Below are 13200 nucleotides of genomic sequence, written 5' to 3'. Positions count from 1 at the left end.
CATGCAGATGCCACATTCAACATGCCCCTCTCGAAGATTTTCAGAAAGGAAGATATCTACCCCTCCCTCTCAACAACTGACTTCCACTGAATTCTCTGCTAAATTCACTTTATTTTACTTAGACAAGAGAAGTAAGTCAGGTACATTCTGCTAAGCTTACTGTAGGGAGGAGACATACAGAATATATATTGGCTACAGGTAGAATTCCTTTTAGTTTGTCTTGAAGTCTATACCCAGAAGACAATGGCCATGAAACAGTGTAGCCCGAGCCACTTCACTGCTGGGCAGCCTGGTCCTCCATCAAGAGTGACAGGAAAGCTGAAGCAAAGGCCATTATCTATTTCAAGGACACGTCTGCTTCCAATCAACAGGAGAGTCCTGTTTCTACTTTCCTCTTTTTCTCCACCTTCTTTCCTACCTTCCTCCTCTTGGTTTAAAAAAGATATGGCTAAAGAAGAAAAATACCAAGACCAGAAGCATAGGCCAATACATCACATTTAAAGGCTATGAATAAAACATACTGGAGACGCAAACACTTAAGTCAGATCTCTTTGGCCTTTTCCCATTTTTCTACCAGGAATAAACGGAGATCAATTTCAGATTCCAATTGAAAGTCTAAAGGTTAATTCAATAATTCAGGTGGAAAATTTATTTCAAGTATAAAATAGGATTTAAGATTGTCTTTTACTCTAAAAGCAAAATTTTAAAGTATTCTCAGTTTATCAAAGTGGTTAAAGTAATTGCAGATTTTACCTGCAGTAGGTAGAAGCATATCTTTGAAAAGATTTCAATGGAGATTACTATTGCAGCCTATTCAGAAACCCTGGAAACAAATTTTGAAAATGCTTTTGAATGATTTTCCTGTGTATGTGTATCTCAGTTCCTTCTTTCAACTTCCTACAGTCCAGTTATGAGCTTCCCAGGAGACTCAGTGGTAAAGAATCCGCCTGCCAATGCAGGAGACACAAGAGATGTGGGTTCTAGTTTTCTTGACTGGAAAATTCCATGGACAGACAAGCCAAGTGGGTTACAGTCCATGGGGGTGTAAAAAGTTGGACATGACTGAGTACGCATAGTCTAGTTAGGATCTAAGTCCCTCCCCTATGAAAAATTAAAATTTTCAACAGCAATATTAAACTGATCATTCCTTGACTATTTGACATAAATAAAAATAACACTTTGAGTAACACCACAAAACTGACAAAGCATTTTATCTAAATATGTCTGTATCTTTGAGTTGGCCAAAAAGTTTGTTCAGGATGAACTTCTTGGCCAACCTAAGAACTGTGTGACATATGTGGAGTGGAGATATTATTATCTTGCTTTACAGATAATAAAAGAGTGAAAATATCATTCCCCTTATTTCCTGAAACATGCCCCTCTGACAGTCACCTGCCGACACCTAAGAGTCAGACTCGTTGCTCAGCAGCAAGCGATGAGTCACTTACCAACACACAGGATGTTGAAACAGAATCCTTGAGAAGTCGACTTGTTGACCAGCTGGTCGGGGAGACTGTCAAATCCAACATGGCCAGAAAGGGATAAGTTTCGAAGCTCTTCATTCTGGAACGTCAGAGGGGAAACATTTGAGAACCCATGACAATGCCCCCTGGGCACCCCTCCCTCTCCCATCCTCTCTTCTTGGCACGTGGGGAAAAAGGCGACCCCTCTGTGCCCAGTCCCTCCATGGCTTCTACACAACTGAAGCTACCAACTCTAGAGCCATACTCTTTCCACAAAATCACAGCGACTTGCAAAGCACACCGTCTCCCTCCCAAGCAGCTCAGGTATGCTTATCGGTGCCCCAGTTCAGGGGAAATACGCCTCCCAGAGGCAGCTGATACCGACATGCTCTAAGTGACACCAAAACTCCAGTCCTCTGACAGCCTCAAGCCCGCAAGAAAACTTTTCAACCCAGAGGGAAAAAATAAAGGACTCTCTTCCAGACACAGGAAGGAGCTTTCAGAAGCTCACAGTGGAGGATGCATTCCTGTTACTATGCAGAAATTCTGTAACCACCATATTGAACACATTGAAAATGGCGCAACACAGGGCTTGGTTCCTTCTCTAGCGTGAACTGGACAGGTTTGGGGGGCCTCTTTGCTCTCCCCCACAGGCTCTGCACTCCCCACGCCTGCTCAAGAGTCTACTGAAGGAGAATGGGTGACTTAGGCTGTATTATTATATGGTGCTAACTTCCTCCACTATTACTCCACTCCACTATCTACTACTGCAGGCAGGAATCCCTTAGAAGAAATGGAGTAGCCATCATGGTCAACAAAAGAGTCCGAAATGCAGTACTTGGATGTAATCTCAAAAACGACAGAATGATCTCTGTTCGTTTCCAAGGCAAACCATTCAATATCCCAGTAATCCAAGCCTATGCCCCAACCAGTAACGCTGAAGAAGCTGAAGTTGAACGGTTCTATGAAGACCTCCAAGACCTTTTAGAACTAACACCCAAAAAAGATGTCCTTTTCATTATAGGGGACTGGAATGCAAAAGTAGAAAGTTAAGAAACACCTGGGGTAACAGGCAAATTTGGCCTTGGAGTACAGAATGAAGCAGGGCAAAGGCTAACAGAGTTTTGCCAAGAGAACACACTGGTCATAGCAAACACCCTCTTCCAACAACACAAGAGAAGACTCTACACATGGACATCACCAGATGGTCAACACCAAAATCAGATTGATTATATTCTTTGCAGCCAAAGATGGAGAAGCTCTATACAGTCAGCAAAAACAAGATGAGGAGCTGACTGTGGCTCAGATCATGAACTCCTTATTGCCAAATTCAGACTTAAATTGAAGAAAGTAGGGAAAACCACTAGACCATTCAGGTATGACCTAAATCAAATCCCTTATGATTATACAGTGGAAGTGAGAAACAGATTTAAGGGACTAGATCTGATAGAGTGCCTGATGAACTGTGGACGGAGGTTCATGACATTGTACAGGAGACAGGGATCAAGACCATCCCCATGGAAAAGAAATGCAAAAAAGCAAAATGGCTTTCTGGGGAGGCCTTACAAATAGCTGTGAAAAGAAGAGAAGTGAAAAGCAAAGGAGAAAAGGAAAGATATAAGCATCTGAATGCAGAGTTCCAAAGAATAGCAAGGAGAAATAAGAAAGCCTTCCTCAGCGGATCAATGGGATCAATGGAAAGAAATCGAGGAAAACAACAGAATGGGAAAGACTAGAGATCTCTTCAAGAAAATCAGAGATACCAAGGGAACATTTCATGCAAAGATGGGCTCGATAAAGGACAGAAATGGTATGAACCTAACAGAAGCAGAAGATATTAAGAAGAGATGGCAAGAATACACAGAAGAACTGTACAAAAAAGAGCTTCACGACCAAGATAATCATGATGGTGTGATCACTCATGTAGAGCCAGACATCCTGGAAGGTGAAGTCAAGTGGGCCTTAGAAAGCATCACTACGAACAAAGCTAGTGGAGGTGATAGAATTCCAGTTGAGCTATTCCAAATCCTGAAAGATGATGCTGTGAAAGTGCTGCACTCAATACGCCAGCAAACTTGGAAAACTCAGCAGTGGACACAGGACTGGAAAAGGTCAGTTTTCATTTCAATCCCAAAAAAAGGCATTGTCAAAGAATGCTCAAACTACCACCCAGTTGCACTCATCTCACACTCTAGTAAAGTAATGCTCAAAATTCTCCAAGCCAGGCTTCAGCAATACATGAACCATGAACTTCCAGATTTTCAAGCTGGATTTAGAAAAGGCACAGGAACCAGAGATCAAATTGCCAACATCTGCTGGATCATCAAAAAAGCAAGAGAGTTCCAGAAAAACATCTATTTCTGCTTTATTGACTATGCCAAACCTTTGACTGTGTGGATCACAATAAACTCTGGAAAATTCTGAAAGAGATGGGAATATCAGACCACCTGACCTGCCTCTTGAGAAACCTATATGCAGGTCAGGAAGCAACAGTTAGAACTGGACATGAACAACAGACTGGTTCCAAATAGGAAAAGGAGTATGCCAAGGTTGTACATTGTCACCCTGCTTACTTAACTTCTATGCAGAGTACATCATGAGAAACACTGGGCTGGAAGAAGCACAAGCTGGAATCAAGATTGCCAGGAGAAATATCAATAACCTCAGATATGCAGATGACACCACCCTTATGGCAGAAAGTGAAGAGGAACTAAAAAGCCTCTTGATGAAAGTGAAAGAGGAGAGTGAAAAAGTTGGCTTAAAGCTCAACATTTAGAAAACTAAGATCATGGCATCTGGTCCCATCACTTCATGGGAAATAGATGGGGAAACAGTGGAAACAGTGTCAGACTTTATTTTGGGGGGCTCCAAAATCACTGCAGATGGTGACTGCAGCCATGAAATTAAAAGACGCTTACTCCTTGGAAGGAAAGTTATGACCAGCCTAGATAGCATATTCAAAAGCAGAGACATTATTTTGCCAACAAAGGTCTGTCTAGTGAAGGCTATGGTTTTTCCAGTAGTCATGTATGGATGTGAGAGTTGGACTGTGAAGAAGGCTGAGTGCCAAAGAATTGATGCTTTTGAACTGTGGTGTTGGAGGAGACTCTTGAGAGTCCCTTGGACTGCAAGGAGATCCAACCAGTCCATTCTGAAGGAGATCAGCCCTGGGTATTCATTGGAAGGAATGATGCTAAAGCTGAAACTCCAGTACTTTGGCCACCTCATGCGAAGAGTTGACTCATTGGAAAAGACTCTGATGCTGGGAGGGATTGGGGGCAGGAGGAGAAGGGGACAACAGAGGATGAGATGGCTGGATAGCATCACCGACTCGGACGTGAGTCTGAGTGAACTCCGGGAGTTGGTGATGGACAGGGAGGCCTGGCGTGCTGCGATTCATGGGGTCGCAAAGAGTCGGACGTGACTGAGCGACTGAACTGAACTGAACTTCTTCCACAATGCTCAGTGCATTCTGTGGGTATTGGAGATCATCTGTAAAACCCTTCCTTCCCAGGGAAACAGAGGCTACCTATGGTCCTTCAATTAAGAACCACAGTTATGGTATGGGATTCCAGAAACTAGTTATTGAAAGTCTTCCTGGTGTCTGGCTATGTTGCCAATGAGCTTTATACTCAAGAGACTGAATTTGGGGTAAGAAAACGAGCCTCAGAGTTCCATTTTTAAATAAAGAAGGGAAAACCTTGCACAGAATCAATTGGTCAATAGTTTTTAAAAGACGGTCTTCGTTATCCTCCTCTGTGTCTTACACAATAATGAGAGTGATGTCTTTGAATACTCAGACTGAAACTCCATTTCCAAGTCGTTTCAATCACTAAAGAGGAGAAACGTGACTCCCTAAATGTTGGGATTTCAGTGCAACGTTTTATGGACAAAATGACGTCTAAGGGCCTTGCAAGCACTAAAATTCTGATTCTGTGAAATACGGTTGGAAACCACCACCACTCCCCCTGAATACCATGGTGGCAGCTGCAGGTTTGAGGTCACTGGTACAGAGAACAGATGCCGAGGCTATGAATAGCCTCCTTGAAACCTGCCAGCAGTGAATATGAGACTCGAGAGTGGGCTCTCATCCTTGACAAGGATGGCCTGGCCGACAGCGCACCCAACAGCTTGGGGAGCGGCCCCTGGGGGGCAGCAGCTCTGGTATCTGGCCAGGCCTCCCAGCACGACCACGGGGCCCCAAGGCTACCACCTGCCCTTTCCTCTACAGATACCTCAAAGGTTCGGGCAGCAGGTATTTTTAGGGTGTTTACCACATCCGCCAAGACTGAAGGAGAAGATTTGAAACAAGTCTGGGTTATATTTAGAACTCTTTCCATCACAGCTGTTCAGCGGCTGCTGTGTAGCCGGCGAGGAGACACCATCATACCAGCCTCTTTCCTGACGTACCACCACCTTGAGCAGGCAACGAGCAGCAGGAAAGGAGACCAGGCAAGGAAGAACTATCTCCCTACACCCCCTCTCCTTTTTTGCCACAATAATTCTTTTAATTTCTGGGGCGGGGGAGGAAAGAGTGGTTTATTGCTCTGGATTCTGGAGGGTTGTTGGGTTTTTAGATTCAGATATGCACCCAGGAGCCAATCCGGGGAAAGAATCAGAGTTAGTAATTATAGCTCTCATCCCAGAACCCAATGCTCAGCATCTCATATTCTCACCATTTCCAAAACACGAGAAACCACCCACACACCCACTGAGTATTTTTGTACCCACTGAAAACCACATACAAAATGAAAGGTTATAAAACAGTTTGGTCTTAAATTTTTTTTTTACTTTGAATTTATGTCTTCAACATCTCTGTCTTCTTTGTCATATAAAATATGTAAATTTTATAATGCCACTTCAAAAGTCCATTAAAGGACTGCCCAACATTAAAGGAATCTTGAGGGCTGTTGCCCAGCAGTGGGTGATGGGGCAATGGGAAATGGGAGGCTCCTCCTTTGGTTCACGAACAGGCTTAAACACTAAAATCAACTGCAGGATATGTGAGGGGAGTCTATTTAACTCATACACAGCAGCTGAAATGAATTCCTGCACTCTGCATCTCATAGTACCATGCCTGTAACTTTATGCCTTAGCTGCCTAGACCCAAAGAATGTGTGTGGGGCTCGAGTCTAGATATGATCGCGGGGAATCTCAGATATTCTCATGTCTTTACTGCTATCATATATTAGCAACGACTCAGAATTTTCTGTCTAGTACTGAGCTCTGTCTGCATTCCAGTTCTGAATTTCTACCCCAGAGGCAGTTCTCCTAGGTTTTCCTACTTGTACCTTAAATCGCTGTTCACCAAACTTGAAATCATCTTCCTTGATTGCAAACCCACCCCTACTCCAGGGTTTCCTACTTCTCTTAATGGCACTAATCTGTGCCTGAGTCCCACCCGTCTCATTCATTCCAAAGTGTTATTAATGCTGCGCCCTCCTCCTCTTTATTCTCACTAATTCAACAGCCTTCCAACCGGTCTCCTTGCTTGGATCTCACTCTACTTGGCTGCCAAAGGGATCTTGGTACTCAAAAGCCCTCAATCCAAACTTCTTACTCTGCCTTCTCAGGAGCTTCTGTAGGCTGATATCAAATCTCTATTCCTATCAAATCTCCCATTCCTCCCAGAGGAGGACCTTCCACTGCAGTTAAATGGAATTACTTATAGTTCCTGGGAGAGCCCCTGGTTTCTCCTCATCAGACTTTATTCATATTATGATATTTCCTCTATCTGGGAGGATCTTATAGCCTCCAACACATCCAAACCTTCCAGATCCCATAGAAATTTTATCTCCAATCTTGTCTTTACTGGGCTTCCCTGGTGGCTCAATCAATAAAGAATCTGCCTACAATGCAGGAGACCTGGGTTCGATCCCTGGGTCAGGAAGATCCCTTGGGGAAGGGAATGGCTACCCACTCCAGTAGTCTTGCCTGGAGAATTCCATGGATGCAGGAGCCTGGTGGGCTACAGTCCATGGGATCGAAAAGAGTCAGACATGACTGAGCGACTAACACACATCCTTGTCTTGACTATGAAATCTCAGGGTGAATTTCAGTAAACATTCCCTTTACCAATAAAAGGAAAAATGATTGGATAAAGGTGCCTCGAGCTATCTGGCATTCCACCACCATATGACGGCTAACATTTATTGATCAAGGTTCTAGGAAAGCCCTAAACATGAATGAACTAGAGAATTTAACAGTTCTATGAGGTAGTTAACTATTGTTACCCACTCTCCACTGCCAGATGAGAAAACAGAGGCCCACAAAGTTTATTAACTTTCCCAAGGTCATACAGCCAATAAGGTGAGAAGCTGAAAAGTGGACCCAGGAGGTCAGATTCCAGAGTCACTGTTAACCACATGATGATCTAAGTTCCTAGGTAGTTCCTAGGTAGACAATACAGTGACTTTAGCCACTATTGAAAGCCAATATATTAAACTAGAAAGAAAAAAAAAAAATAATTCTAAAATAACTCTAAAATAATTCTCTGGCAACCATAAGAGGTGGAAGTTGAAAATTAGAATTGGCAAAGTAGCTCTTAAGTATATTTTCACGGGTCCTGGCAATGCTGAGACTTTGATTTTTTTCATCTACGGCACATGAAGCCAATAATAAAAGGCTTAGTTTGGACCATTTTTGAGATGCAAGTGCCAACTTGGAGCCACCAAGCAAGTAACTATAAGACCTTAATTGATTCAGTTCTCCATTTGCTAATCTACCCAGGGAGGGGCTGTACTTGGATGATTTCTAGGCCCAATCCATCCTGAAATGAGTTATGACTAAATTCTATAGTATAAAATAACCAGTCTTTAACACAACAACCTCATTTTTCTCTTCCCAGATCATCGTGACATGAACACCATTATTCATTTATTCATTCAAAAAAAAAAACACTGCTCAAAGCACTAAGGGAACAAAAATACATTACTTTTGTTATTCACTGATAAATGCTCTTCCTGCCCTTCAGAGGCTTACCGTGTAGTAGTAGAGATAGGACACAAGTAGTATTAAGGATAAGAGAGATAAGTACTATGGGATGACAAAGGGAAAACAGGAGCTTTTGGCTAGGGAAATTCAGGGGACATCTTTCAGGAAGGCTGGAGTTCTCCAAACCTACCAGGAAAATTAAAGTCCAGCTTGCAGAAGCCTGCCAGAAAAACACTATCTTCTGCCCAAAGGGTTACTTTACTAGGAATGTGGGTACTCTGAAGATTACAGTCAACAAGTCTTGCAGAAGATGTCTAGCTGACTTCATTATGGAAATAATTATAAAACAAATTACATAAGAATGTGCACCAACACCTACATTCTGAATGCTGCTTTAAAATATGTTCCACATTTCCAAATCTTGCTTAGCCAAAAGTAGGATGGCACAAAGCTTGGAGTCAGACAGCCATGGGTTTGAATCCCTACCTGTTTTAGTCCCTGTTCCTCCATCAGTAAAAATGGTCCACTTGGCAAGGTGTGGCTGGGAGGAACTAAGGAAATGGTACATATGGGAGAGCCAGCATTTAATAGGTTGTCAGGAAACCTGTGTTTCCTTTCTCTGAATTAGGTGGGAGGAAGAGAGGAGTTCTCCTATTGCTGCTGGGCCCCCAAAGAGTCAGAGATAACAGAGGACTTTGACTTCACACTTCATGCTGGGAGACTCTGCAGATGGGCAAAGCCCTCAGACTACTCAGGGAGGAAGAATCACTAAGGATGAACAAAGAGGGGGAAAAACAGAACATGGAAGAAAGAATGAGACTCTAGCATGAAGAAAACCCACCCTAAATAGGATGCTCATTTACAAAGCTGCAGGAAAAGCCACAGAATTCCATTCCTGTTTGCAGGCATCAACATCCTCCAGGGCTGGAAACCATTAAGGATTCCTCAGCTTCACTCTTCTATTTTAGCCCAGCCCACACCCTCTTGAAATTAACAAACTGGCTGTGCCCAGATGGATTCTATTCACCATATTCAAACTGAAGGGGTAGCCCAAAGTTACTGGGTTCCTTTTAAAACCAAAGCCTTCAATAGATATGGTTAGTAGGTAGTCAACATCTGCCGATCTTAATCAGCCAGTGCGGGTGGGGAGCATGTTACCAAGGTGATATGTTGTGTCCGTTTTCATGTGTATTGAAAACAATTAGACCATTTTCCGGGGGTTTTTTTGTTTTTTGTTTTTTTGGTTTTTTTTTTTTTGCCTTTAAAGACATACTACAATTGAAGTTTAGAAAGATTCTGCCTCTTTTATTTTTTTTTAATTTAAGAGATAAAATTTTATTATGTATTAGACAGCTGGAAATTACATTGTTCTCAAAGCCTCATTTTATGGAGAATTAATTTTATTGATCCAAGTCAATCTCCAAGTTTATGTTTCCTCATCTGTAAAATGAGATTTAATCAAATGACTTCTAAACAATGTCTTTGGTTTGCTAATTCTAAGATTTCTTGAGTTTGGAAATCAGAGATGCATAAATCTAACTGTCATTCTGCTTGAGGAAAGGCCAACACAGGGCAAAAACTTCTTGTAGTATATCTTCCCTTGTCAGATCTAAGATGGCTAAAGTTTTACATAACCCTTAAAAGGGAGTTTCTGTCAGTTACCCTGGTTAACTCCAAACATAACAGAAATCTGTGTGTGTATCCCCGTGTTTTCCACATATATTTTTCATTTTCACTTGCTTAACTATGGACCCACTCCCTATAACTGTCCTGCTTAAAAACTACCTTTTTCTTCAGCTGTATCTGCAGTCTCCCAGAAATTTTTTGAAAAGTAGATTTATAGCCTCAAGACAAAACAGAGAAAATTCTTCTGTGTAAGTTAATCATCTGTCTTCATGAAGCAAATCTTATTTTCATGCTTTCATTCATTCAACAAATATTTATTGAATACTAGCATGTGCTAGATACCGCAGTAAATGCTAACGTGATGATGGTGAGAAAACAAAGCATTGGTAAGTCATGGAACACATGGGACAGACAGCAATGTTAATCAAATAGTCACAGGGATTTCCCTGGTGGTCCAGTGGTTAAGATTGTGCACTTCCAATGCTAGGGGCACAGGTTTGATACCTGGTCGGAGAAATAACATCCCGAGCTTTGCAGCTCGGCTATTAAAAATCAAAAACAGTCACAAATGTATAATCATAAGCTATTGAAACTACAGGGTGCAATGCAACCTTCCAACTCATGTGATTAACTATCCATCCAGTGGATCAACCAGCTTCTAGGATATAAAAACATGTATTTAGTCTGCAGTACTTTTCAATATTAATTTAGTAGACAACTCCTTAAGTACAGCTGACTTGCAAGTCTTATGTATTCAGATGAATACAAAGAGTCATTTTGCCCAGCATTGCCTGATGGGAGGAGGTAGAAACAATGAAGGCTCGAGTCTTAAGAAAATGAATGTCCAATTTTAAATAGAGCTGGGATGGAACCATGGGGCATACTCCCTTTACTTTGTTCCCATAAAGAAGATGTTCACTCAGAGGAGAGGTACATATTCCTTCATTAGTCTTTTTTTTTTTCCGGGCTCTGTTTCGGTAGGACAGATGCCACCCAGCTGGAGACAGTCAAAGAGAAGAACCTGTTTTCCTCACACAAAACCCTTGACTGAGCACCAGCCACTTCCCAGTATTTGGAGAAATCCTGGCCTCACAAACTGCCCAAGAAGTAGGTTCTACCCAAGTGCCTGACTGTTTATTTTTGTAAATACATACATTTATCTAAATACATTCTAGAGAGCATTCAGCTGGTTTCATATTCTCTTGTAAAGAAAGGAAAGTTAGTGGGAAGACGGGAAACGCCCTTGGTTCTCATGCAAAAAAGGAAAACACTGGAATGCAAAGTATCAACCCAAACCACAACTATGAAGCCTGCCTTGGGCTGTTTTGAAGGCTAGGCAAGGCTAGGGTCACTTCCATAATATGAAATAATATAAAACATCTGAAGCATCTCATTACCAATGGGGATCACGTTCTTTAAAGATGACTTGGACAATATTTGCTACTCTGCTTGTCATCTATACTATAAAATCCCAAAATCAGAGCCAAGAAAGCCTCCAAGGAAATTGTCTCACACTAGCAGCAGAAAAGACAGCCAAGAAGAGGGGACTGTCCAGAGGAAAACCATAGGAGGAAAGAACTTGAGAGCATTCAGCAAGAGGTAGGAACTGAGAAAAAAGGCATCCAGGGGCCAGTCCCCAAGTCACAGAGCCAGGGATGCCAGCTCCAACTACCAACCCAGGAGCCACCCTTGAAACAATACCAAATAACCAGAAAAGGTCTTGATTAATATTAAGTAACTGCCCCAGTATCAAGTACCATGTCTAAGCAACTGTCTCCAAAAGACTCCTAGCAGAAGGACAAATTTTGCTTTTCCAAATCCTAACAAAACTAATACAGTGGAAGGGTTTTCTCTGGGGACTGCAGGATTATAGGGAAATTTTACTGCTATGTTTCTGTAATATGAGAATTATTATTTTAAAAAACGCTCACATTTTTATAGCAGAAAATAAATATTAATAAGATTTTAAAAATCAGGAAATGTGAGTGACAATAATAAAAATCTTTTCAAAGGGGCTAAGGCTACAATTTTATTGCAGCTAATAGATGGGCCTGGAGTGCTGTGATTCATGGGGTAGCAAAGAGCAGGACACGACTGAGTGACTGAACTGAACTGAACTGAAGATACAATATGAGTATTTATTTTTTATAATAACCGAACCAAGTCACATAGAAAGCAATGAAGAGTAAGCAAAAATATCAGAATAAGACAGTAGAAGGTACTTGACACGTGAAGTCAGGAGACTTGGGGCAACTCTACCATTGTTTATCTGGGTAACCTGGGGTAAGTCATTTAACTTCTCAGCTTCAGTTTTGCCAACTTTTTTTTTTTTTTTACTTAAAAAGTTTTTATTTTTAAAGCTTGTATTTTTATCAAAGTTATACATAGGCACAGTCAAATTGTTTCATAGGCTTTGCTATGAAAAACGGTGTCCCTTATCCCTCCCCCTACATTCCCTCCCTGGGAGCAGTCATTCTCAACTCTGATTATTGTGATACTTATTTCCATGGCTCTAAATAGTATCTCTAAATTTGTATTGCTACCTCTTAATTTTTTCAGTTTTAACCATTAAGTTTTAAAAGTTAGTCTACTGGGAATTTCTCTGCTCTGTGCACTTAAATGTTCCCTTCCCAGCCCCTCAATGTGTTGGGTCATAATTTTGATTACATGGATATTTGGAGGTTCATGTTAACCTGACTGTGTAAAACCATGTAGTGAACCATGATGACTTCCCTTCCCTACATGACTTTGTTTCTCCTGGAGGTAATAATTATCTTGCCTTTTTTTTTGTTTGTTTACTTGGCTTTCTATTTACATGTATCTAATTCAATCATAAAGGCTTCAACAATTGTCTCATTCTCCCCTTCATAATCATCAGATATTTAGTCTGTTTAGTCTTCTGAGGAGTCTTTCTTGCACATTTCTGACGCACTCCCCTGTAGGCTGGAAGCCTCTACGTCTGGTGAACAGCTGTCACTCTGGGTCTTTTCTTCACCCCCAGTCTCTCTTTAGTGTAAGATATCCTGGGTCCCCTTTCTTCCTTATTATTAGTTTATTGCTTGGTTCTAGGGACACATTCCTCTAGCAGCTCCCTGGGTAGAAGTAGATGGAAGGTTAATATTGTAAAATGTCTGGAAATATTTTTATTCCCACTTCCCAATTGATTGGCACCTTGGGT

General features: G+C 41.6%; 1 protein-coding gene across 8 annotated transcripts in view; it reads right to left on the bottom strand.

Moving 5' to 3' along the window:
- The window catches only part of SEPTIN11 (septin 11), a 139328-nt gene that overhangs the window by 45523 nt on the left and 80605 nt on the right, over nt 1–13200 (bottom strand). For all 8 annotated transcript variants that reach the window (XR_003035030.2, XM_059887577.1, XM_059887575.1 and 5 more), the window contains exon 2: nt 1449–1563. Coding sequence is in view for 6 of the 8 variants with exons in the window: in XM_059887575.1 (XP_059743558.1) it covers nt 1449–1563 (115 nt within the window). In the remaining 2 variants the exon portion in view is untranslated. The remainder of the gene's footprint in view (nt 1–1448; nt 1564–13200) is intronic.

This window comes from Bos taurus, chromosome 6 (genome assembly GCF_002263795.3).
Source record: "Bos taurus isolate L1 Dominette 01449 registration number 42190680 breed Hereford chromosome 6, ARS-UCD2.0, whole genome shotgun sequence".
Lineage (NCBI taxonomy): Eukaryota > Metazoa > Chordata > Mammalia > Artiodactyla > Bovidae > Bos > Bos taurus.
Note: the sequence above shows the minus strand (reverse complement) of the source record. Positions and strands in the feature narration are given on the sequence as shown.